This window comes from Hakea prostrata, chromosome 1 (genome assembly GCF_041222555.1).
Source record: "Hakea prostrata isolate BN-2017 chromosome 1, UWA_Hpros_2, whole genome shotgun sequence".
Lineage (NCBI taxonomy): Eukaryota > Viridiplantae > Streptophyta > Magnoliopsida > Proteales > Proteaceae > Hakea > Hakea prostrata.
The window spans coordinates 11817734-11845073 of NC_142600.1; the positions used below are offsets into that span (position 1 = coordinate 11817734).

Genomic DNA, 27340 nt, shown 5'->3' on the forward strand with positions numbered 1-27340 from the left:
TCAATTTCTCATCTTTCTTCTGAAACAACAGCTTGCTTGATGGATACTCTCATGGTGCCACGAGGTCGTGAAAAAAATTATAGAAGTTCTGGACTGCATAAGCAACCTCAGCCTGTCATAGGGAATGTCATTAGTTTTACCTGAATTGATCATTTGAAATGGGGTCTCGAGTCTTTATAAAGATAGTTTTTCGGTCAAGTTTTCCTTGGCTCAGGCAAGATCCTTAATGGCAGGTCACGACGAACTGACCGGTTCTGGGCTTTTAGCCATAAATTGAAGGAAGCAGGCTCTCGGCAATGGCAAGATCATCGTTAGAAGGCCAAACGATTTGGCAACAAAAATTGTGGCAGTTCCCCTCAATAAATGTTACAGCAACGAAAATTTGGCTTTGCTCTCAGGGGTTCAAATGGAACGGTCAGAAACGCCATCAACACGTCAGCAGCAACAAACTGACCATACACAAAGCAGGCAGCAAGAGATAACCACTAGAACCGACAAAAGCAGGCAGCAAGAGATAGCAAAGTAGTTGCAGGAATGAGGTGGAGCAGGGTTTCAGAGAAAGCGTGGGGGTGGCTTACAAAATTCTTTATCTGTTCTAGCAAAAGACGGGAGAGCAATTCTGGGGGTTTTGTGTTTTTAATCAAGGTTATACAGGTTAACACAGAATAAATTGAAATTGTTTTCATGAATTCTATTCCAATTGATTACAATCTCCCAAATAGCAGGGCGCAAAAATCATGCCAAATACTCTCAGAAATTAAATTGAATCCAACCAAAAAAAAAATATCAATTACAAAACCACAATTTAGGTGCAACGTGTCAAAGATAAGACACTTGGCTCAATAAGGCGGGTATTGAGACAACCAAATTACGGTATTTTATTAGTCATCCCTGTAATCAACCAACTCAAAATGCTAATACACATAAGCATTCCCCCCACTTCCGCTCCACACACACCCACCCTTTCTCCCCAAAAAAAAGAAGAAGAAGAAGAAGAAAAACAATTACAGTTGCAGATTCTCTCAAAAACAAAAATACATGTAAATACACCCAAAAAATGATTCACAAAACGTCTACTAAAAGACTATTGTTACATGCAAACGCTTTTGACGAGTTGGAGAAACAGAGATTGTTCAGACAGAAGACTTTGATGTAGGATGCTTTGGATCTTCTACTGTTGGAATGTGTCCAACACTGGAAGCTGGCGGTGCACCGCAGGAGATCTCTATCACTGGAGGAGGTGTGGGAACGGGTACAACATCATTGTCCACCACTGGACTTACAGTAGCGGAAAAAACATGTGGGGGTGAAGATGTTGATGACGGTGGTGGTGTGGATGGTGGGGTTGCAGCTAAAGAAGGAATTGAAGTGACGCTCGCACTGGTGGTTCTAGAAATTGACATAGGACGAACTTCTGTGACTTCTTCTATGCCTTCATCCAAGTAAACAACATCCTGCATGGTGAGCTGGTGATATTCAACAATCTCCCTCAGGAAGCGATTTTCACGTGCATAGATAGAGTTCTCATGTGCCAAACGAGCCTTCTCAGCCAGAAGTGTCTCCAGTTGAAGCCGAATCTGTGATGGAAGCATTGTTTATAAAATTTGCAATAGACATGATTTACATGCACTCTCCATGCTTTCATATCACTAATACCATGTACATGAATCTCAACAATTGAAGAAATGGAACATTGAGCGACAATCATATATTTTTCACATTATCATCAACAAAAGCATTGTCAAACCTTTACAAAGTACAGTTATTCATAATCAAGTCAGACCATATATTTCCAATAAATTGGTACATGCACCCAAAACCCACCACCAAGGCATCATTTCACCCTTCCACGCTATACTTCAAGCCAAAAACCATGCAAATCACTCTTCCTCGGAGCACTAAATGACCTTCACTGTGCATGATTTCATTAATATGAGTGACATGTTCCTTCAGATGTGGTAACATAGTTCTCTCTTCCAGTCCTCCCAAGTTTTCAATTCATCCTTACTATTCACATGCAGATAATATCTTAAAAGGAGGGGTGGGGGGTTGAAATGCAATTGAAACAGATGAGAACTGCATCCACAAAAAGAAGACCAACAAGAGAGGCCAATCTGGGACCTTGCCTTCTTTTGATGTTTTAGTTGCACTAATACTACGTGTATTTGAGTCTTTGTTATGTTTCAGTTGTCACAGTCCAGTATTTGGGTCAATTAAGTTGATTTAATTCATTTAAGTTAGCAATCATTGGGTCTGTGCCACCTACATGCATGTATATGCAAAGAGAGTCAGCTAGGGGGGATTTCCCACTCCGAGCCCAACTCGAAGTCTGAGTTTCAGGTTATAAATAAACCCAAGTGTTGCAAGGTTTCAATACCTTGCCATTCTAAATAGAAGTATGCTGTGTCGTCTGCTGTGCAGATTTATAGTGCTTGATCAAGGAAAAGGGATTGGTGTGTGATCCAATTGATGCCTTGCAGTGTGAAGCCCAGGTGGATATCCTATTTTTATTGTTCAAGTCTACCATTAATTAACTGGATTGAAATCCTTAAATCTCAGATCGTAGGCAATATAAAGTAAGCAAATTTCCTAAATTTCAGCAACTAGAACCCTAATTTCTAGTCACTCAGATAAGATGGCTTTTTTCTAGATTACGCAACCAGCTGTCAGGTCTTTCTGAAACTTCTACCACATTTCACTTAACCCTAATCTAGAAATCATTCAACCTTCTTATTTTATTTTTTTTTGGGGGGGGGTAAAATTGATTCAAATTTGGCCCTATTCTGATATATAGATTTTGGATATATTTCTGCTTTCCCTACCCTGCCTCTACACTAGTACTGTTTAGGCCTCCATCATCCATAACTGATTCTGTATACAAGACCTAATTAATCAATTGATAATTAAATTACACCATACCTGAGATCAGTAAATTAATTTCACATTCTAAAACCTAAAAAGCAGCACCCAAGATTACCCCCAATTGTTGTTGCTAGGAGTTGGCCATAACTTACTGTTTTACCCATCCGACTCGGTTGAAACTCTCAGAAAACTCCCCCCCCCCCCCATTCCCTTTACATTTGCCTCATCCACAACTTCGACCCACTGTTTTATTATTATCTTAATCCGCCCTTATCTTACCTTATCCCCTAAATAAAAGATCTTGCTTTGGCAACTAATTTGGTATTTAAACAGTACTACGATTAACAATACCAGTCTAATAGTAGGACAGGGAAATGTGAAAGAGTACCAAATTAAAAGGTTTAGCATGACAGTTCTGCCATTGTACAAAGGATGTACTTTCCGCCAACAAATCTGCCAAGACATAAGCCAATCATGATATCCAGCATATAATACATTCAAATAACCAAATGACAGATGTTATGATCCAAGAAATGCAAGCGACTCCAGTAGCCACCAGGTTGACTCCTAGATGGTATGTGAATCAGCCACAAACAATACTCGCTAAAACACCACCAAATGGACAAATCTCAGACACAAGGAGAGCACCAGAAGCTTTATCATTTCCCATTTTCACTTTAGATAACATTCAACATAAATCCAAGCATAAGTTGACCATCAAGATCCAAGATCTGGATGATGTCCACAATCTATGCGACCAACTAGTGCCGTAAAGGACAAAAATCCAGAGACGCATCACTAACATTAACACAAGGAGAAAGATATTGCAATGTATGTCCTGAGGAAACAAATGCATATCTATATCCATGAATTAACATTAAAAGATTGAGAATTCAGGGAGGAAACATATTAGCCAAGGGTACAAATGGTTAGACTGGTAAATATAAAGAATTGTCAAATGAATCATTTGAAGTACAGATCATGGTATACAAGAACTTGTTCAACGAGCAAAATTGAAGGCATTGTCAACAAAGTCCACAAAAGCACATACATACAGGAACATACAATTTCATTCATCACAAAAATCCTAACCAGAAGACAATAATGTTTCTCTAAATTAGATTTGTTTTCAGATGGTGGACAGACAGGAAAACCCTACCAGATCATCATCCTCTGGACTATCCCCCTTCTCACGGCTCTCTCTGAGCATTTTATTCTCGTCTTCTAGCTGAGCACATCGCGCCTTAGCAAAAGCCAGATCTGCTTTGACTGTTTTTAGCTCTCGCAGAAGAAGTTTGGCTTTCGCAGCTGTTGCCATTGCAACCTGTGTCTCACAAAAAGGCCAATTAGTTATCTAAAACAATGCAAATATACATTTGGAAAGCCAAGTTAATGAAAATAACTGAAAAAACAAACAGATAATATTTAAACTAAAAAGGAAAGAATAAATAGAAGCTAATATGTTAAGCTAGGATAACCTACAGTATACTTAATTAGGTGAACCCAAAAAGAGTCAAGATACCCAAAAGCAGCAATATTAAATTTACTAACTAAATGAGGCCCCCCATAAGTCTGAATTAAAAAATCCTAAGTTTAATAACCGATGAAGATACTATAACATGCCCCCCAGGACTCTACTAGTGCGGAAGCCTTCGGCAACAGGTTCGCCCTTTTATGCCTCATTAGAATTATTCAATTATTTAGGTTATTTGTTGAGCCCTTCTAACTCCAAACCTACAGGTCAACAAATAAAGGATGGTGCCAAGGTGGAAGCAAGATTAATTTAATTTCCGTGAACATAAAACCCAACCAATATTTGCAAATGCTTTTACAATATGATCCAGTGATACACATTGGCCACCTTACGTCGCGGGATGCCTTGAGTTGAGTCTCATGGTCCATTTGCATCTGTGCTTGCTGCTGTGGAGCAGACACATCATTGTGCTGGTTCTGTGAATCAGGACCGCTACTTTTTTTCCTGATCTGCAGCCTACGGGTTTCCTGGATGATATCAGCAGTCCGATTCTCCACAATTGTCAGACCCTCCTGCACAATTTTAATTAAAAAGAAATCAAGATGAAATACACACATGTAAAACATTTGAATTAGCACATGCACGATAGAAAACCTAAATTAAAAATTATTTTGAACTTTACCTCCAAAGATTTTCCAATTGTACCACCCAGGTAATTAAGGGAAGAGGTAAGTGCATCTAATCCCTTCTGAATTTTAGGATTCTCCAACTTGCGACCGCTCTCCGGCGATCGGTAAGGCTGCTGGAACTGCTATTAGAAAATGAACAAAATGAAAGAAACACAAAAATCAAAGGAAGGGATTAAAATTCTCTTAAAAATTCAAAACAAGTAGCCAGTGAATGGACCAAAGACAAGTTTAAAAATTCTCTATTCGAGTGTCACTGGGTGAGAAGACTGAAGCCTGAGGCTATTGGTTTGACCACCATTGAACACTACTAGATCCCTTTGGTTGACCACTTCAAGATTATTATTTTGTGTTAAAGTGAATTAGTACAATCATCTAAAGGACTAAGTTCAAAAATATTCAAGGACTAAGTTATCCTTCACCCATGGTGTAAAGAAAATCTCTACTCCACAGGTTCTGGTTGTTGGATGGGACTCCAAAAATAGAGTCACGAGCATTTCAGGCTTCATACAATAGGGAGCAGAGGAAATAGTGAAACCTAATGGCAAGAACCTCTTTACCAAGGTAAAGAAAAGCTATAACGTTAGAGACATTTATACTTTCTGACTGATATTTTTAAATTCAATACATATGCAATATTATATTTGGATATCATACTTTAAATTTCATTACCATATGCGGTATATTTGAATTTCAAATTCAGCACCGTATCAGATTATTATTGCTCAAGGATATCTATTATACTTGGAATTATAAAACTTTCTTCTAAAACAAAAATTTCAAGGATGATGAAATGGGTCACAACTCACAAGTCACAACCATGGTAAACTTTTTGGAGATTGAAAATAGAGAAAGATGGCAATTATTTTGCTTCTGATTTTGTTTTGATCATCGAAGTGCTTGGTCCTGTTTACCATGTTAAGGAGGCCCATAAAGTGCTGGAACCGTGCTTGGTTGCTTTCTAACTATTTCATAATAAAATTTTCCCATTAAAAGGATTCATCTTTAGGCATTTTGAGCTCCAAATCTGTTTAGAATCTTCTAAAACAAAGAGGTCCCATCTTTGATTGGCAAAAGCCTGTTTGGTCCAAGGGGTACATACTGCATACCAAGGCATAGCTTTTGGGTTTAATGGACTCTTTCAAACTGTCTTCTGACCTAGAAAATTTGCTCCTTGCCCGTTTTCAAATTTAGCTTGGTCAGGGAGTCGTCATCAAATTAAAGGAATAAGAATTTTGTGTTTTCAGAGAGTTTGGAGATATATCATCAACAACATGGGGGGGAACTCCATGCAACATAATTGGTTTGTTGGATTTTGGGACTACAACTTCACATACATATGTGGAGCAGAAATATTAGGAAAATAACTACCAATTATAGATATTTAGGCAGATTTGGAAATTACATCTCCTTTGGATGTCAGCTCCAAAACTTTTCCACCCTCTCCCTTGTATACTCCCCAAGGAACAAGCCAATTGTTACTTCTAGAGTCTCCACAACCAACCCCCCCCCCACCAAAAAAAAAAAAGAAACAGTGGATGGGTGGGTTGGTTAGCCCTCAGGATTTTTGGATGTTCGATGTAGCCTTCAATTGAAGTGGTTAAACTAAAAGCCAGTAATATGATCACTCAAGACCAACTGAAATGGTTAACGTTAGAATTGTGTTTAATGCTAAACAGTGATGGTGAAAAGATTAAAAGATTGCTTGTGGGATAGGATAGTTAAGCTGTGTGCCACTTGGTTTGAGGAATGTTATAATCTATGGGATTGAAAAGGTTAGGGTTGGGGATGGACTGATGGGGTATCTCAAATTGGTCTTGGCATGTCAGGCCAACTAAAGATTGGTGGTGTGTATGAATGCTGTAATATGAGATTATTGCATCATTAACCTTGCATATTCCACCAGCGGTTTTGACGCAGATAGGGGTATCTTCTAAAATGTCATTGTACATGTTTCTGTAGTTTTTACAATGTTTTCATACTATTCATAAAATATACACTATGCTTATGACTATCTACAGTTTCAACAATAAAAACCAAAGAAATAAAATAAATCTACTTGGAATAATAATAGAGTAAAGAACAAATTATCAGGTTCCATCGACCTTTTATACATCATGAGGAACCTAATTCTCACCTGACCACCAGGCGATGTTTCACGCTCTTGAGGTGTTGTTCTGCTAGATGTTTCAAATTGTTGGGCAACATTATCATCCTCAAGAATTGCTTTAGCCTTTCTAGCAAGGATACCCCAAAACCCATGCTTGGAGTCATTCAAATTCTCAAATGATGTATATTTATAAGATGCTGGATCCTACATTCACAAACAAAATTAGCCTATTATCATAAGAAAGAACAAAGACAGGCTGCAAAAGGTTAAAAGTACTCAAGCAAAAGATACCACAATTATAATGAGAAATGTCCTTTTTTTTCCTTAGCTGGAGGGGATGGATTGGGTGTGATTGCAGCCAGCATCTTTTGTCCTAGAATTAGTAAGCGAACATGCATTCCCACATAATCAATGTAATCAGAATGCAGCTATAAGATAGGTTTAATAAGTCAAAACATATTTCATATCTTCTGCTTCTCGCTGTATTTGTAGGGAACATTTGCTTACATCTCAATGCCTGGGTAATATAACGCCACTGAATCTAACGGACGAAAGATAACTTTTAGAGATCCAGTTTTCCAGGTAGTCATCATCATATCATTATCATCACTGGTGGACTATTTCAATAAAAAACCAAAAACCAAAAAAAAAAATCAAAGAAAACAACAAACCGGAAGACCACTGTTTCGAATCAGAACAAGCATCAGCGGCACCCATTCAGGCTTATGAAACGGGGCAACAGGGATAAGTTGTTCATCCAAAGCAATAAATCAGAAAAACATATGCAAATATCCAGCCAATAGACGAAACCCTACACATTTTGGCACAAGGAAGAAGAAATCGTTGAACCGACCTGTCTAGAATCAAAAGATCTTTGGCGACTGGGTTCCCTATAAGCGGAGGCGACTGCAGATTCGCCATAGGCAGCAGAGAAAGAGGAATCACGATGAGCGGAAGAAGCACGGATGGCTTGAGCGGCAAGAGACGAAGAGGAGCTTTCTTCCGGAGGATGTCTAATCTCTTCCTTGAACGTCGAAGCCTTAGTGAGACCTTGCCTTCTTCGATACGCCATTAATTATGCAACAAAAGACTGATTCTAGCAATCAATCAAGGCTTCCTTTTTCCAATCCAAGGGGGAGAGAGGAAACCGAACTCGAACTCGAAATCGAAATCGTAATCGTAATCGGAAGCCGTTAATAAACGACCTCCCCCTGGTTATGTGGAAGGTGAATAGAAGACTCGAAATGCGTGATTTCAAACCGGACCAATTTCTCTCTTCCTCTCTTCCTCTCTTCCTCTCTCCCCCTGATGTCTATAATTGGTACATTTCGTTCGTTTGGTTTCATCCCTGACTGATTGCTGGCACCCAGTTTTTCTCTTTACACCTGATGTTCAAATTGGACCGGAAATTTTAAATTAGGTTTTTCAGACCATAGACATTAAGAATAAACCCGTAAATCATGTATGCCGATACCTCACGATTTATGCGCACGAGTTGGTTTACATAAATGCCCCCCTTCAAAGGCTTCAGAAAACGGAAGACAGACAAACGTGCGGCGGTGTTTGCATGGTAAGTCTAGGGTTCTTTGAATAAAATAAAAGCAAATTGAGTCTTAGGGTGTTTTTTTTTTTTTGCTCCAATAATAATCTTACAATTTCCTAGACAAGTAGAAAGCCATAACTCTAGAAAATATAGCTTTGAATTCGGTATTGTATGATCTTCATCGTCCTCATTATTTAAGTTTTCAGGGCTCCTCCAATCCATGGAGCGCATTTGCAAATTGAATTGGTTGAATGATGGTTTTAGAAAATGGAAGGTTGGAGGTCGTTGGTTGTCAACTGATTTTGTGCCATTACGGTCACAAAGTTGAGTCAGGTGTGGCTTTTAAACTAATGGGAAAAAATAAAAGAAAAAAATCTTTTTGCTTGTCGGCGTTTTCAATTATAATTTTTTTATTATAGTTTGATGTCGTCCCTTGCAATGAGTCTTCCCCTAATTTCCTTCTTTTACATTGACTAAATGCATGTTATGTAAGAAGTAAGAATTCACTAGTTGTGATTAACAGTTATATGGTTACTCTCAGAGCTTTACAGAGACAATTTCAAAGGTCACAATATCAAAATCAGCCAATTTAAATTACTTTTGGGTTGCCACCATCCTTTGCGTGGATGTTGTTTATAAGTATGCAATCAGGTTAGTATTTTACTTCTTCTAACAGTGGCTATAAGACTAAAAATTGGAGTTTCAAAAGACTTGTTTAGTATTTTACTTCTTCTTCCTTCCATAACAAGTATTTTGTTTAGATGACCTAATCAAACTCTTGCAATTTAATAGTACTATAAGTGAGGTATGGTTTAAACCCTAATTTTCGACTTTATTTCGCTTTTTCTTGAATTTTGTGGTTTTTTGGGCTTCGTTACTCTTAACTCAACATTATGGGATTAGAGTGTGTAGATTACAACTCATTAAACTCATCAAGGCCATATATGAGGCCTTGAAGCTTTAGCAACGTGAGGATACAATTAGCATTTCATATTTATTGGTATTAATTATTTGAATTGCAGGTGGATATATCATATGCTTCATTTATTGAAAGATTTGAACGGTTACTACTAGAATTGAAGAATTATGACCTCACCAGTGGCAAGGTACATAAAGAATCAGTGAAACCACGAGCTACGACATATTTTAAATCATGAGTTATAAAAGAAAGTCACTTTTCCTTGGTAGGCTTGTCTTGTAGATATTTATTTTTGTTTGATTCATTTTTTCTCGTTTGTTATTATAATTTTTTTTCCTTCTTTTGATGGCATATTTGGTTATTTTAATGGTGTACTTTTCCGGGAAATAACTAACAAATTGGACAAAATATACATACAACAACTTAAATATCAATGATAATGAGTAATTTTTACTATTGTTGGTTGATTATGACTGGCATATATGAATTACTGTGTGGAAGGAAAACATTTATTCATTTCTTATTGTAATTAGGGAAAGAGAATGATAGTTAATGTTTCAAAGAATTTTTTTTTAATTATTCAGAATTGCAATAAAAATTTAATATTCGTCTACTAAATAGCCAACTTGTCGCACTAAATGCGAAAGATTGATATAGAGATGGCATAATAGCAATACAATGTGAAATTAGATTAACCATGAAACAATACTTAGTAATAGAATTTTCATAATGATGGCTGACCAAACTACACGCTAAGTGATAATTATTTTTGATAAATTAAGTTTAGCTAAATATATAAAATAATTTTCAAATTATTTACAATTGATAATGGAATTAAGTAGAATATTGCTGGATTACTGGAGGCATCTCCATTAGAAGGAGTTTATGGGTTTCTTTTTGTAGAAATAGGGTATTTCTATTTGATCAACTATAAAAAATTAGGATCCATATCTCCGTTTTTTTTTTTTTTTTTTTTTTTTGTCGTTTAGGCTTCAAATACAAGACACAAATAACAATATTTTTGCATACTATCAATATTATAAATACATAAATAACTTCCGTGCCTATGCAATCCGTTCCAGTACCTTTCCTTGTAGAGTCATCGTATCCTATGGCTCACGGGTTGGTTACCTTTAATCCTATTGGTTATCCACAAATAATAATTGGAAAGCTCTCATGTCCTATCACTGGCTGGTTACCAATATTGAGCACTCATAAATCCCCATTATTATCACGTATGTTCTACCTTTTGGTGTCATTGGGGCGGCCATTTTTCTCTCTACGACATCTGACATCGGATTCCCTATTCCCAACCCTTTATCTAAGAGTTTTTAGGGCCGGAAGCTAACAGTTTTCTTATTGCAAACTTCAACTCATCGAATCTACCCCGTAGTTTCTCCATGTCTGCTTGGTATTTTACCTTTGGTTAAACATTGTGAATTTAATTAGATTCCTAGCTTTCAGTCTTCAAATTCTGAGAACTTCTAAAATTGCCACTTATCTTAAAACTTTACGGAATTGCAAACTAGAATTTTTACGAAAAGTACTTCACAATCATTGTTAAGTGTACAAATATGGAATCAAAATTTTCAAATTATTTTGCTTCTAAGGCCAAATGACTTGATTAACCAATTAGAGGACAAATTTTCCAAATCCGTGTTTGAATAAGGGTCGTGAATTGTGATGTGAGGATGGTTTAACTTTGTTATTAATTACATTTATATTTCTATCTGAACATACAATTTCTACATCTCATCATTTCATATGTGATGCTTCACTATTTCATTATTGATTTTTATTAATTTTTTATTTCTCCTTCATTCAGGCATTTGAAGTGGCCAAACATCAAACCCATGCAAAAGGTGTTCATGATGGATTCACCTTAATATAACAAATGCTTAAATGTGAACTCCTTACATGTTCTTGTGATTATGACAAACCCACAATGGGTTTAAGAGAGGTTATGAATTCGGTTTTAGTGATATCTAGGAGCTCCTATTAAGTTATTATAAATGATATCAAGCCTAGATGTCTTATAGGAAGTATGAAAGATTTTTTTTTTCCTTTTTCCAGATGAATAGTATAAAAAATGTTTATAAGTTTCACTTTGATCATATGGTTGTTAAGTGAATTTAAAATTTAAAGAAAAAATATAAAAAAAAATTTATAACTTGTGTGTTTTTTGGATGAGTCTTTAGCTCAAATGGAAGAACACTTGAAAATTATCCAAGGTATGATGGTTTGACTCCATCAGGATTCAAAGTGGAAGTAGTGAATTGATTTATTTTTTTTTATAAGTTGATCCAAAGGAGGATCTATCTAATTGAAAAATTATTCAGATTATAATTAAAAACTTTAAGACATAATTTTGTATTTTCTATTTCTAAAAGTTACTCCCATTAAAGTTTAGTCTATGCTTTATAAGTTACTCTAGGCATGAATCATTGTATGTGACTTTCTTGGATGTTTCAAATCTCTAGATATTTGAAATATCCAGACTCATGTAACCAAATAGGCTCAATCAAATCTCTAGATTCATATAACCAAATAGACCCTCAATCAATTAACAATTGGAACAATAATTGAGAGACTTAAAATCATATTCCCCAAAATTATAAAAGGGAAGGAAGAAAATCTGAATTCAAGATATTTATTGATGACAAGAGGAAGGGAGGAAGACTTGAGAAAACATAGAAAATTGTTACTATTTTTTGAGATTTGTTGAAGAATAAAATTACGATTCAGTTTTTATTTATAATAAGATGTTGGATGGTAACGCTTATCACACACTCATTTTGTGCCATTGCCCACTTTGACACAGAAGCAAACAAAAACATGTACGGTAAACCGGTTCAACTTTGATGTGCTGGTATAGCAAAACTATGTTGAACCGGGCACTTGGCACAGCTTTTTCCTTGTGCTAGAGATTGGAGTTTTTTTGATACGAAGCAATTCAGTTTGGAAACGCAAGGCACAAGTGAGGGGATTTTTATTTGCTTGTCTGCTACGGTGGAGATCGCTCCACCTCACCAAAATAAGATCGAATGGTTCAAATCAAATGACATGGGTTTATATATAAATATTATTTTTTATTTTTATGCTTTAAAGTTTAAAGTTTTATAATTTACAAAATTAGGTCCTTCTTTCCCTGTTCTCACGGCTTCCTCCGCGCGTGTGTAGTCAGGAAGAAGCATTCTAAATCAAAATCTGAGATTAGAAAAATGGATTCAACAAAATTGGTTTCACCTGCTTTAATGGCGGCAGCAATAAAATTGGTTTCGCCGGAATCCATCGGTGGTTGGGGCTTCACCCCGATCAGATGTGTTATACATCAACAAAAATTTTCTCGTGTAATTCCAACCTCTAATTTGCTCGGAGGCTGACCAAATGTTTTGTACCCATCTGTAATCCGATTCCTCATTTTATGACTTTCCGTCATCTCACCTTCAGTCGAACACCCAAACCGTTCCTTCCTCTTCCTCTTCTGCTTCTCCACGATCTTCCCAAAACTATCATTATCTTCACTCATAAACCGACAGGAGAACTTGTCGAGCTTCAACGGAATACTATGCCGAATCATTGAGAGACTCTTTATCTTTTGCAGCAAACCCTAAATCCCTCTCGGCCTGATTTAGGATTCCATTAAAATTCGAACTAGGTATTCGTAAACTAGGATACAAGAATTCGAATCCTATTCAAGAATTTATCTGAATCGCTAATGCTAATTGCTTCAATCCAGTCCAAGCGATAACGAAGTTTAGAATATCAAAGCATTTATTGGTTCAAACTTCAAATCTGCTATTTGTTCGTTTTTCTTCCAATCAAAGGATGCCATAAAAGCAATTCAACTATCTCCACCCTAACCACCAATGGATTCTTGAGAAACCAAATTTGTTACTGATGAATCCATTTTTCTCAGATTTTGATTTGCAGGTTTGGATTTGGAAAGCAGAATCTTAGGGGTTGTATGGTAACCATTATGTGCCAAAATTCTCACTTCAAAGACAGAATCCATTTTTTATGCTTCTGTTCTGAAGTGGGCAAATTTGGCACAGAATCATTGCCATAATCTTGTATGGTAACCTACAGATGGGCACGTTTCTTTGGCCCATCTTGGCACAGAATCTTGTATGGTATGTACAACTTCTGTGCCAAAATGGGTACATTCTTTTAATAAAAATATTTAAAAAGATAAATATAAAAGACATTAAAAATAACTAAACATGCATGTTCATTTCATACATAGGTGCAGTGCAGTGTCAAGAGTAATCACTTCATCTGAGCTATCAACACCCACAAACTCATCATTATCCATGCTCAAGTCCACTGAAGGCTGCAATGCAGTGTCAGGAGTAATCGCTTCCTCACCGGTAGCATAAGTACCTCCAAAAATTTTACACAAGTCTTCCCACTCAGTTAGGCCATGCTTCCTAAACTTAGCCCAGCCTGGATTGTCCTGTCATAAACATTGTAAGTCATTGTACATAAGCATACAGTTCATATTTTATTATAAAAAAAAAAGAAACATTAATACCATAAAATGTACGAATTTTAATAAAATAATATAAACAGTGGTACCATAACCGAAATTACCTTGATGTGCATTTCTCATAATGATTCATCCTCAACAAGTGGCAATTTTGGAGACAGATTCCACCCAAATCCCGATGTTTCCATCAATTTCTTGAAACTAGCATACTGCTACCTTAACTTGTTGAATTTGTTTGTCAACCGCTTCATTTCATAATTGATGTTTGATCTACTTCAAATTTCTCCAAAATATTTTTCCACCCTACCTTGTTGAATGTGGATGTTGTTCTATTTCCTGCCTTAACCTCCTCAACCATTATCTCAATAAAAATCTGTGTATTTTGTTGGCTCCAAGTGGCAGTTTGAGTGTTTGATGTTGCCATTTTTTAAACTACTAATTCATACAAATAATGATGATATGTTATACTACTTAACAACTAGTAAAGGTGCTGACAATGATTCTAACATTTAAAAAAAATTACATAAGAACAATCATAATATCGCTTAAAAGTCCATAACAACATCACAAACTACTACACTGCAAGTGAACCAAATAAGAAAAAAAAATACACCACATAATACAACTACTCCTATCACAAGATTTTGATTATCTATCTATTTACAAATAGATAGAGAGAGACTCTAGTACCATGCGTGGAAGGATCAATGACTAATAGAAAATGAAATAGCAGGATCATTGTAATGCAAGATATAATCTGTAAAGGGTTACTAACTATCACCCAAGTTGCACTGATCTCATTTGTGTGCATAACCCAAGGGGTGTCAAGGCATGGTTTTGAAGGCTGATTTGTGTTGATAGTTACTAGTAACATTTTCCGTTATGGCAAATCTATTTCGCTTTTCGTCTAGATGTTTATCTATGGACTCTATAAATATTCAGAATTTAGAAGAAATTACTTTCAGAAGGAAAACACATGGAAAATTGGAGTATACCAAAAATTATCATTAAGGCATATGAGCAAGTCCGGGAGACCAGAGCCTATCTTGCTGCCATAACAGAGAATCAGAAGGAAGCTTAACATAAGCATGTACAAATACTTAAATAATAATCCAACCAAATATGTTCTAATAAATCAACAGATGAAATTATCATGGAGATAAAAAAAACATAATCATTGTATCTAATACTTTCAACCGGGTATGAAGTCAGCACAAAATTTCAATCATCTATCTATTTACCTTTTCATAATTTTCTATTGCAGAAAAACAGAGAGGAAGAGAATAGAAAGAAAAGGAGAAAATCTACTGCTGCTACCTACGTTTTATGGAGAAGATAAATATGATGCATTTAAAAAATAAAAAAGTGCAGCAATAGCTTGCATTCAAGAAAGGAAAAGGAACAGAAAAAATAAGAAAGAATATGGTTTTGTGGTTCGGAACAACTATGTGAAAAAAAAAAAAAAAAAAAACTATGAACAGTTGCAGAGATAGGGCAAACACCATTCTGTGCCACTCACATTGAACGAAGATGAAGAAGTGGGTTGTAGACGGCTTCGGCTTGCAGAGACAGGGATCCGAGTGACACAAGAGGGCTTCGGCTTGCAGAGATGAGAGAGTTGCAGAGATGAGACAATTGCAGAGATGAGAGAGTTGCAGAGACAGGGATCCAAACACTTGTGTTTAATCGGTTGCAGAGACACTTCCCCACGATCGGTTGCACATATGCTTCCAAATAGAGAGAGGCTGCAGAGATGCTTTCAAACACGATCGGTTGGTCGGAGACACTGGTTTCGGAGTCGAGAGATTGAGAGAGTTGGGAGAGATGAGAGAGACGAGAGAGAATGATGCGAGTCTTGGGAGAGTTGTGAGAGATGAGGGAGACGAGACAGATCCGAGAGGTAGAACTAGGGCAAGAGATGATCGTTGCAACTTCGATTGCAGAGAGATGAGAGTGCAGAGAGACGTTAGAGAATCGCAGATAAAGCTTTAGGGTTATCGATGAAATTACATCGATAACCCTAAGTACCGTCAACGAACCCAGTGTGCCCCGCATTTTTGTAAAGAATCGCTTCTGTGCCAGAGAAGCTTCTCTGACACAAGGAAAAAGTGTGCCCATTGCCTGGTTCGGTACACATTTGCTGAACCAAAGACAAAAATCCGAACCGGTTTACCATACATGATTCTCGGTCATTTCTGTGCCAAACGGGCAAATGGCACATGTAATTAGTGTGCCATAATGGTTACCATACAACCCCTTAATGACTACAGGGCGAAGAAGCCGTGAGAACTGGGAAACAGAAGGATCTGGTTTTGTAAATTAAAAACCTTTAAATCTTAAAACATAAAAATAAAAAATAATATTTATATATAAACCCATGTCATTTGATTGAACCGTTCGATCTTATTTTGGTGAGGTGGAGCGACCTCCACCGTTAGCAGCAGCCAGCAGTGGCTGCTGCAAATAAAAATCCGAGGCTCGGTACTTAGGGTTATCGATGTAATTTTCACGATAACCCTTAAAGGCTCCTCGTGTTATGGTCTCTCTCAACGGTCATCTCTCGCAGCCGACCTCTCGTCTCCCTCTCGTCTCTCTCTGCTCTCTCGCTGCTCTCTCTCAACTCTCTCAACTGTCTCGTCTCTCTGTCCATCTCTCAACTCTGTCGTCTCTCTCTGCTCTCTCTCGTCTCTCTGCCCCTTTATCGTCTCTCTTTGGCTCTGTCTCGTCTCGCTCAAGGATCTGGGTTGCTGGACTCTCTCGAGTTTGTCTGCCTGCTTTGTATTGGAGGTTGAAGAAGAGCATCAAATTGGGCAAACCGATTTCGCGAGAAGAGGAGCCCTTGCATCTGTGACTGCCCTCCTCCTTGTCTCTCAGCAACATGCCCGTGGTATGTTTTTGTCTACTCATTTTTTCCCCAAATAATTTATGTTCGGATTGGAGTGAAATTAGGTTACCCTGACCTCTGGTTGTGGATTCTGCGCGCTGTAGTTCTTACCGAAGAGCTTTTGGTTGTGGATTCTGCTCTCAAGGTCTCTCACCTCGTCTCTCTCATCTCGCTTAAAGGTGTGTATGACTCTGCTGTGCCAGCCCAACTATTGAGCTAGTGTAACATCCAATTTTGCCCAGATAAGGCCATCTTCAGTTCCTGTTTTTGAATTGTTTGCTAATCCTGTTACGACTTCTGTGCTTAGACTACGATCGAGAGGTTAAAATGCAATTTCCTTTCTATCACCTGTTTATGAGTTAAGCTTTTGTACCTACTGCTGCTACGGCTCTTTAATAGTGTGATTTGGACAGTAGAAAGCTAGAATTTGTCGATGTTCTTTGATTAACTTAATTAAGTTGATGTTGCTTGTTACTTTGCACTTTTGATCGTTTCTTGTTGTTTCTGTGCCCAGTCCTGAAAACTTGAAAACTCTGTTTGAGTCATTTATAAGGGATTTGACGCTCTTGGATATAGGTAAACCCACCAGCTTCGAATTATGTTTGCATTTTTTGTGGTGTTCGGCTGGCTAAGTCTTATAAATGTCTACTAGGTTTTGGCGGAATTGAGTACTTTTATGAGAAGCGATTCAGGGCTTAAGGTGTTCAGGTTAGTGAAGCGATTCAGGGCTTAAGTTTTTGGAAGAAACGAATCACGTGCTTTTCTTTTTCTTTTTCGGGGGCCTTGGGGGGGGGGGGGGGATGGGATTGGGGCGATCTACAGATAGGTAGCATTCAGTATGGATTTGTGCTGTCAAACTGAATAACAAAATTGAATATAATAGAGGGAGGAAAGGATCTACCTAAACACTTTTAGATGTGATAATGGATTTTATTGTTTACAGTAATCTATTGCTGACATGTGTTTGCCATCAAAGACCAAACCTAAACTCTATTTTAGTTATTTTATATGGTTCCCTTCAATAGAGTTGTGATGTGATAATTTAGTTTAGTGTATTGCTCGCCAGGTATCCATTACAGTGTTTATGTCTCCCATTGATGCATTCTTTGTTGAATACTAGCAAGTGGCTTCTAGAATGTGCGTATCTGGGTCAAATCAATTTCCCATATTTTGTGCTTCATTTGTTGCTGTCCTGCTTACTGGACTAATATGTTTCGCCGCAGTTGAAGGATCTTCAAGTTTTCACTATTGTTCATGTTATCTTCCAACTCTCTGAAGACATCCCTTGCATTTCTGCTGTAGTAGTTGCTCTCCTTGCCGAGGTATGTCTTTTTAGAACAAATTTCTTTGTCTTGCACCAAAAAAAGATTAGTTCCACCTACAATCATCTAGAATTTGTTTTGAATTCTTACAGCTTGACTGTTCAGATGGAACGTGGGAATGGACTCATAAGCCTTCTCTTTATTGTGACTGTAACAGAAGATACTTATGTTATGTAAGACAATAAATTTTCCCTTAACCATAATACAACTGATACAAGAAGGAAGTTAAATCTGATCTTCTGAGTATTTGCTGTAAGACTCAACTTTGCCGGCCTCATGCAGCTTCCTCCGGGTTCGCTCTTCACAGATTTTTTCATTCCTTTGGTAGTGAATGCGGGGTCATATTCCTTTTCTTTCCTTTTGTAAAAAGGAATAAAATCCACAAAAAGAGAAGCATAAAAGTGTGTTAGGGCCTGTTTGGTTACTTGAGTCTCAGAGATTTCAAAAATCTAGAGATTTCAAATCTATAAACTTCAAATCTCTAAAGTCATGGTTCATAAAATTAACTGTTTGGTTAGCTTGAATTTTTTGGAATGAAATTTGTAGATTTATCCTAAAAAATATTTATTGAATTATGGTTCAAATGTTTAACGCTTAGATAGTAGGAATGAAATCTCTGGATTTCACCTCATACCCATAAATCTACAAATTCACGTTTTTAGTGTAAAAAGGTGAATCTTTAGATTTCATGAATCTAGGGATTCACACAACCAAACAGGTAAAAATCTCCCATTTGTGAATCTAGAGCTTTGAAATCTCTGGATTCACGTAACCAAACAGGCCCTTAGAGATTCCTATTCTTAATACTAATTTGTTCTTGTATGGGGTCCTTTAGAGATTGATCTCTCACTGGTTTGACTAGGTTGGGATCGATTCTGCACTGCCTGATTAGGTGAGAATTTTGGAAATTATGGTGATTGAGTTGCACCAATTTGCATATTGCTGTATTTTTTAGCTTTTATCTAAAACACAAGGAAGCACCACCCATTGCTTGTTATGGTGTCACACCTGTTAAATGTTATAGTTATTTGGTTCAGAGTGTTAAGTAACTTCAACAATGAGCTTTTGTGAAAGATTGGTTGTTACAGTTAATGAAACCATTTTAAAACTGGTTGATGGGGTCAGAAAGTTTTGCCAGGCTGGTTCAGAAAACTGATGACCACTTTTAATGCTCTGGCAACAAGGACCATGAAAACTTCCTAAACTGTTCTCTGTTGTGGAAACAAAGACGAAAAACATCATGATTTTATTTGTAACATCTTTTACTCCCATAGTTTGCCCATTTAAGTCAAGTTCAATAATTCTACACGTTGAGTGATGTATTGATTTTAGTGCTTCACTTTGTTATGCATCCAAGCGGTCGATGGCCCGTGGACGCTTGGTGCCAATTCTTTCTAGAAGATACAATGCATATTATACACAAAAGCATTGCGGGGTTGGAGATGGAGCAACCTTTTGCTTTAAAGCCACCTTAACCCTCTGGTCATAAATCATGTTTCCTATGAAAGTCTTCAAGTACATGTGGATGATAGAATTTGTAGTAATTTACTTCTTTATTGCATTGTTTTTGTGGTTATGTATATTAAAAAACATATGTATTCTCGTATGAAGACATTTGGAGGCTTCAATTTTTTTCCCTTCCCCCTTTTTAAGGGTGCTTAATATGAAGATGGTAGATCGTAATTATTTTCTCTTATGATCAACAGCTACTAGATTTTCTTTGACCATTACCTTATAGAGTCTGTATATTAAGATAAGTGATGGTTTTATATGGTAAATCAGCCAAAGCATAAAATATATTACACACTGAAGGCTGTTGGAGGAAGCTTAACTGCACTTCCAGGGTTATCAGACATGATTGAGGTAAGTCGAGACTTTTATTATGATCTTCAATAGTCTTGGCAACACTTCTTTATGTTCATTTGTCAGCTTATTTTTCTAATTCTTTTATGCTATTTGTTAGCATACTGTCCAATCAATTGTCACAGACATGCTTGAGTGGCCCCCCACCGTATTGTAGTTCCAATTGGTGGTGTTCCCGTGGATACTAGGTAACATGAAAATCTACCATATTTAACTTGAGTCATCGTATTTCATTCTGTTGAATTCATATTCACGTCTTATTCCTCCACCAGAATTAGAACATTCATACTATCTAACAAGTTTGTTGAATAGTGAGAATTTTCATATTTTTCAATTTGCATGTCTGGAAAACAACCGGTAACTCATATAATTTGATTCGGAAAGCGGAAATGATATAGCAACTGATGAGCTTATGACGTTACTTTATTTTCTGCAATTAAAATATATAATTTCTGGATTTAGGGGGGCAAAATAGAACTGCTAGTTGGTTGCCTTATTTTTACTGTCATATTCTTTAAGTTCTGTATATTACCATGGAGCTCGCTTCAACCCTCCCACCCTCCAAGAAAGGTTTCTATTGATGCCCTCAGTTACTCAATAACTAAAGGTTTAATTTGGTTTCCCTGATACAACCATCATCTTTATATCTAGTGGTCTTTTAAGGATAACTATGCTAAATGATTATTAATCTGGAGATTTTTTTTTTTTTTGGGGGGGGGGGGGGGCTGCTCTTGTATCAAGCTCCATTTAGAGTTTTCCATAAAATAGACAGAAGGGGGAAATAAAGTTCTGCAGTTGATCTAAAAAATATTTAAAATGACTTCCTATAGAATATAGCTGTTTCTATTGTCTACTATTAACTATAGTGCTGTATGCAGCAGCAGCAGCATGCACGATGTACTTAACATCTTCTATGGTCAATCCTTAAGCAGGACTCCACTGAGGACAATTAAGCAGAAAATAAAATTTCTGAATACAGTACTTGAACCAGTAAATTGCATAGGAAAGTGGAAGCTATAAACGTCTCTCTTGTTCTCTAATTAAGGGAAAGAAAAAGGGCCAGCTCCTGTTTTTTGCAGGGTCTGGCAAGGTTCAAATGTATGCTTCTTATCTCCATTCTCAAGTCTAATCTCTTGCATTTTCCTTGGTACAACTGTTTTTAAGGCTTTGGTTTCTTTTTGCCTCCTTTTTTTTTGGGTGGGGATGGGAGGGGGAGTTTCCTTGGTGCACTTACTCTTCCATTATACTTTCTATTTCACCTTGTCTAAAGTACTTCAGAAGAAAGGTAACCTTTTGTTTAGTCCACGACAATTGTTTTGGGTATATATCACTCTCAAGGTGGATTGTGTTCTAGAGATTCTTCTTTATTTGCTACAATGCACATGATGCATTTTTCATGGGAGAGGGCTGGGCATGCTGCTAGCTTTTTCCTGGATCTAGTGGCTGTGCCCAATGGAGAGGGTAGGGGACGCGTGGCTGGACATGGTGTCCACATGCCTATCCTCATTTTCATTTAGTACCAACATTTTGCAAAGCATAGTTATGGTTCCCTTCCTATTACATTGATAGGATCGATTCCAGAAGTGGTTATTTCTTTTTTCTTTCCCCGCCTTTTCATCAATTCCTTTTCAGGTCTATAAAAATGTTCTTCCCAGTGCATGAGGCTTGCGCCATGGCAAGGTCTGGGAAGTGTCATACTGTACAGAGCCTTACCGTTACTTTTGCAATGAGGCTGTTTCCAGAATTCTTTTTCTCATGCCTAGATCCAGGTTCACAACCATTCCATAGGTGTGAGTTTTAACCCTATTTTTCTTTTCTTCCTTTCTGCTGTTTACTGTGCAGTGATTAAGAGCTTAGACCACAAGGGAAGCTTCAAGTTACCATAGTTAAAGCAAATGACCTGAAGAATATGGAATTAATTGGTAAATCAGATCCATATGTGGTTGCATATATTCGACCTCTGTTCAAGTTAAAGACAAAGGTCGGCGACAACAACCTCAATCCTGAATGGAATGAAACATTTGAGATGATTGCTGAAGACAAGGAAACACAGTCACTTGTCTTTGAGGTTTTGATCTAAACTCACTCTAATCCATGACATTATAACCAGGGTATTGCTTACTTTCTTGCTGTAATCTACTTGGGTCTTCCTTATTTTGCTGGGTCGCTAGGAGGTTCCTATCACCTTTCTTCTCCAATTAGTTGTCCAGGAATCAATCGGTACAACACCTTTTAGGATATTCTTGAACTGTACAAAGAAGCATGAACTATCTGATAGAGTGTAAGATAGTTATGGGCCTGTGGCATATGGGATATCAACTGTAATTAGTAGCACCACTACAACCTTTGAGTTATGTTTATGATCTACTAATTCAATGTAGGAGTCTCATGAGGTGAATCAGTGGTTTTAGCGGAAATATTTCCTCAGGAACAGAGGCTTAAATCAGGTCCAGAGCTGAGTTTACTTGGTCTGGTTCTTTGTTGTTTTGACATGGGCCTGTTTCAGGATCTGCTAGAAGTGTATCTAAAAGTTATGCTAAATTAGTAACTTCTTGATGTGAACAGAAAAAAGAGGCCCAGCAGAAGCCACAAGAGTTATGCTAAATTAGTTACGCTAGGATCCCTGACTTAGGTTTTCTTTTTTTTTTTAATTTTAATATAATTTTTCATTATTGGTGGTGTCCTTGGTTTGGGTCCTATAGATTTTTGAACGTTGATGAGACTCTATCTATTTTTATTTTCTTGTTTGATTAGTGTGTTGCGAGTCATTGTCGAGTTTTTATTTAGGTGTGATTTCTTGTTGTGTTGGGACCCCCTAGTTTAAATGGATCTTTAACTAGAAGTCATTTTTAATCTTAGGGGCCTAGTATAGATTTCTCCACAATAAATTATGGTGGCCTTCTTATTTTTGGTGAGAGGTTGTTCGTCAAGTTTGAGTCCTAATTTTTATTAGAATGTTAATTTGAAGTTAATTAGGTTTCCTAGTCTTAGTCCTATTTGTTTCTCAGTTTAAGGCTACGAATTGCAAGTTGAGTTGAAAAAAACTTTCGAAGTTTGGAGGAACCAAAGTCATGGCTTCCTTTGGAGGCGAATAGACTATTTAAGAGTTGACCTTCTGCAATTTTAGCTTTCCTTTACAAGAGCGGCTGCCCTTAACCATCTAAAAGTAAGCGAGAGGCCTTCCCAAACCTTGTCCCACATTAGCTGCATGGTAAGTAGCACTAGGAAAGCATTGCCTTGCAAGCTCTCCAAACGCTAGAGTACGTACCAGCAACCGTCGGCAAGAAGAATCACATTGCGGGAGACAGCACATGTGATGCTCGAGTTAGCATGGTGGCAGATTGAAAGACTACGTTCTTCACATTCTAACTTTGCCGAAATCTACCCAGGAACTTTTCACGCTGTTCCACAGGAGATGTTTCCTCCATTGCACTAGAAAATTCGAGGTTGGATCTTTTCCACAATCTTTGAGGACATGCCCATCAAATTCAACATACTTGATGGTTCTTTAAAGGGAAATCTTAAAGGCTTCATTTCTAGCATTCTTATACTACGGGAGTTTTATTTTCTAGGACAGTACTGGTCGCAACACTTGTGTTTTCCTCTCCCAAATGATTGCAAAATTTCAATAGTCTTTTGCAAGAGCAGCTGTGTCCTCAACCGTCTCAAAGCAAGCAAAGATCATCCCAAATGCGGTCCCTTATTAGTTGCAAGGTAAGTTAGACTTTGAAGACATTGGGCTGCAAGCTCTCTACGCCTTAGAATATGTTCCACCAACCATCGGCATGAAGAGCCACACGGCAGGAGACGGCACCAGAGATGCCCATGGTAGTATGGCGAAAGATTTCGAGCACATTGTCCTTGTCTTGCTCGCGTATTCAAAGACTACATTCTTCTCTTTCACACTTTGCTAGAAATCTGCTTACTAAATTTTCACGCTGCTGCAAAATAGATGTTTCCTCCACTACACTGAGAAAGTCGAGGTTTAATCTTTTCTATAAACTTTGAGCACGAGCATATCAAATTCAACATACCTCAGGGTTTTGTAAAGAGAAAGTTTCAAGGCTTCATTTGTAGCAATCTTATGCTGTGGGAGTTTGTTTTATGGGATCGTGCCGGACGCAACACTTGTGTTTCTCTCTCGACATGACATCGATATTCGAGGAGGAGTTCACACCGAAGATCTCGGGAGGATTCATTAAAATCAAATGATAGCTACAGTCTTCAGGAGATGAACGCTTCAAGAAGGAGGAAATAAATGTAAACATTTTACTATGGCTCTACAAGGCTTATGGTTACCTCTCCGAATGCTAGGATGTCTGACTTAGGTTTTCTTTTTTTATTTTTATTTTAATATAACTTTGCATTATTGGTGGTGTCCTTGGTTCTGGTCCCATAGATTTTTGTTCGTTGATGAGACTTTATCTATTTTAATTTTCTTGTTTGATTAGAGTGCTGCGAGTTATTGTCGAGTCCTTATTTAGGTGTGATTTCTTGTTGTGTAGGGATCCCTAGTTTGAGTGGATCTTTAACTAGAAGTCATTTTTAATCTTAGGGGCCTAGTATATTTCTCCATAGTAAATTAATGTGGAGTTCTTTTTTTTTGTGAGTGGTTGTTTGTCAAGTTAATAGTCCCTAATTTTTCTTAGAATGTTAATTTGAAGTTAATTAGGTTTCCTAGTCTTAGTCCTATTTGTTTCTCAGTTTAAGGCTACAAATATCAAGTTGAGTTGAAAAAAAATTTCAAAGTCTGGACGAACCAAAATCACAGCTTCCTTTGGAGGCAAATAGATGATTTAAGATTTGACCTTCTTCAATTTTGGCAGTCCTTTATAAGAGCAATTGCCCTTAACCATATCAAAGTAAGCGGAGACCATCCCAAACCTTGTCCCAGATTAGCTGCAAGGTAAGTAGCACTAAGAAAGCATTTCCCTGCAAGCTCTCTAAACACTAAAGTACATACCACCAACCGTCGGCAAGAAGAATCACACTACGGGACAAAGCACCGGAGACGCCCGAGATAGCATGGTGGCAGATTGAAAGACTACGTTCTTCGCATTCTAACTTTGCCAGAAATCTGCATAGAACTTTTCATGCTATCGCACAAGAGATGTTTCCTCCATTGCACTAGAAAATTCGAGGTTGGATCTTTTGCACAATCTTTGAGCACGTGCCCATCAAGTTCAACGTACCTGAGGGTTATTTAAAGCGAAATCTTAAAGGCTTCTTATCTAGCATTCTTATACTAGGGGAGTTTTTTTCTTCTAGGACAATGCTGGTCACAACACTGATGTTTCCCTCCCCCACAAGACTGCAAAATTTCAATAGTCTTTTGCAAGAGCAGATGCCCTCGACCATCTCAAAGCAAGCGAAGATCATCCCAAACGTGGTCCCTAATTAGCTGTAAGGTAAGTTAGTCTTTGAAACCATGCAAACTCTCTACGCCCTAGGGTATGTACCACAAACCATCGACAGGAAGAAGCACACGGCAGGAGACGGCACCGGAGATGCCCATGATAGTATAATGACAGATTTCGAACACGTTTTCCTTATCCCGCCTCGCGTATTTAAAGACTACATTCTTCTCTTTCTCACTTTGCTAGAAATCTAGTACCTAACTTTTATCGCTGTTGCACAATAGATGTTTCCTCCATTGGACTAAAAGAATTCGAGGTTTAATCTTTTCTACACACTTTTAGCACGAGCATATCAAATTCAACATACCTCTGGGTTCTTTTATAAAAAAGCTTCAAGGATTCATTTCCTACATTCTTATGCTATGGGAGTTTGTTTTCTGGGATAATGCCGGACGCAACACTTGTGTTTCTCTCCCCGCATGACATCAATATTCGAGGACGAGTTTACACCAAAGATCTCGGGATGATTCATTAAAATCAAGTGATAGCTATAGTCTTCAGGAGATGAACTCTTCAAGAAGGAGGAAATAAATGTAAACAGTTTGCTAAGGCTCCACCAGGCTTATGGTTACTTCTCCGAACGCTAGGATCTCTGACTTAGGTTTTTTTTTTTTAATTTTTTTTTTATTTCAATATTATTTTGCATTAATGGTGGTGTCCTTGGTCTGGGTCCCATAGATTTTTGTTCGTAGATGAGACTATCTATTTTTATTTTATTGTTTAATTGTTTAATTAGTGTGTTGCGATTTATTGTCGAGTCCTTATTTAGGTGCGATTTTTGTTGTGTTTATACCCCCTAGTTTGAGTGGATCTTTAACTAGAAGTCTTTTTTAATCTTAGGGGCCTAGTATAGATTTCTCCAGAGTAACGGTGGAGTTCCTTTTTTTTGAGAGTGGTTGTTTGTAAAGTTAGAGTCTTAATTTTTATTAGAATTTTAATTTGAAGTTAATTAGGTTTCCTAGTCTTAGTCCTTTTTGTTTCTCAGTTTAAGGCTACAAATTGCGAGTTGAGTTGAAACAAATTTGAAGTCTGGAGGAACCAAAGTCATGGCTTCCTTTGGAGGCGAATAGAGGATTTAAGAGTTGACCTTTTTCAATTTTTGCAGTCCTTTACAAGAGTGGCTGCCCTTAACCATCTCAAAGTAAGCGGAGACCATCCCAAACCTTGTCCCACATTAGCTGCAAGTTAAGTAGCACTACGAAAGCATTGCCCTACAAGCTCTCTAAACGCTAGAGTGGGTACCTGCAACCGTCGGCAAGAAGAATCACACTGCGGGAGACAACACCGGAGATGCGCAAGATAACTTGGTGCCAGATTGAAAGACTAAGTTCTTCACATTCTAATTTTGCAAGAAATCTGCCCAGGAACTTTTCACGCTTTTGCACAAGAGATGTTTCCTCCATTGCACTAGAAAATTCAAGGTTGGATCCTTTCAAGAATCATTAAGCACGTGCACATCAAATTCAACGCACCTGAGTGTTCTTTAAAGGGAGATTTTAAAGGCTTCATTTCTAGCATTCTTACACTACGAGAGTTTTTTTTTCTAGGATAGTGCTGGTTGCAACCCTTGTGTTTCCCTCCCTCACATGACTGCAAAATTTCAACAGTCTTTTGCACGAGCAGCTTCCCTCGACCATCTCAAAGCAAGCGAAGATCATCCCAAACGCGGTCCCTGATTAGCTGCAAGGTAAGTTAGACTTTTGAAGCATTGGGCTGCAAGCTCTCTACGCCCTAGAGTATGTACCACCAACCAGCGGCAGGGAGAGCCACA

General features: G+C 37.6%; 2 protein-coding genes across 10 annotated transcripts; one reads left to right on the forward strand and one right to left on the reverse strand.

Annotated features, from left to right (window-relative positions):
* Window positions 1-588: 588 nt before the first annotated feature.
* On the reverse strand, window positions 589-8527 carry LOC149027496 (heat-inducible transcription repressor). Of its 3 annotated transcripts, none has more exons than XM_089163121.1 (6): window positions 7986-8527; window positions 7160-7336; window positions 5019-5135; window positions 4729-4908; window positions 4022-4186; window positions 589-1577 (listed from the first exon to the last, which is right to left on the reverse strand). In XM_089163121.1, the coding sequence occupies exons 1-6, from the start codon at window positions 8202-8204 to the stop codon at window positions 1134-1136; spliced, it is 1302 nt and encodes a 433-aa protein (XP_089019247.1). In that variant the 5' UTR covers window positions 8205-8527; the 3' UTR covers window positions 589-1133. The 3 variants fall into 3 exon arrangements, with proteins under 3 accessions (XP_089019247.1, XP_089019229.1, XP_089019237.1); XM_089163103.1 differs by having other exon boundaries at window positions 590-1577; window positions 5019-5147; XM_089163111.1 differs by having other exon boundaries at window positions 592-1577; window positions 5019-5144.
* Window positions 8528-16628: 8101 nt separating this feature from the next.
* On the forward strand, window positions 16629-26875 carry LOC149027497 (calcium-dependent lipid-binding protein-like). Of its 7 annotated transcripts, none has more exons than XR_016174594.1 (8): window positions 16629-16970; window positions 17072-17146; window positions 17275-17325; window positions 17482-17543; window positions 17620-17675; window positions 18191-18289; window positions 20072-20152; window positions 20253-26875. XR_016174594.1 is itself a non-coding variant. In XM_089163140.1 (7 exons), the coding sequence occupies exons 1-6, from the start codon at window positions 16962-16964 to the stop codon at window positions 20307-20309; spliced, it is 402 nt and encodes a 133-aa protein (XP_089019266.1). In that variant the 5' UTR covers window positions 16629-16961; the 3' UTR covers window positions 20310-20340; window positions 21995-26875. The 7 variants fall into 7 exon arrangements, 3 of the variants coding, with proteins under 3 accessions (XP_089019266.1, XP_089019258.1, XP_089019274.1); XR_016174595.1 differs by lacking the exon at window positions 17275-17325 and adding an exon at window positions 18034-18104; XR_016174593.1 differs by lacking the exon at window positions 17275-17325.
* Window positions 26876-27340: the final 465 nt, after the last annotated feature.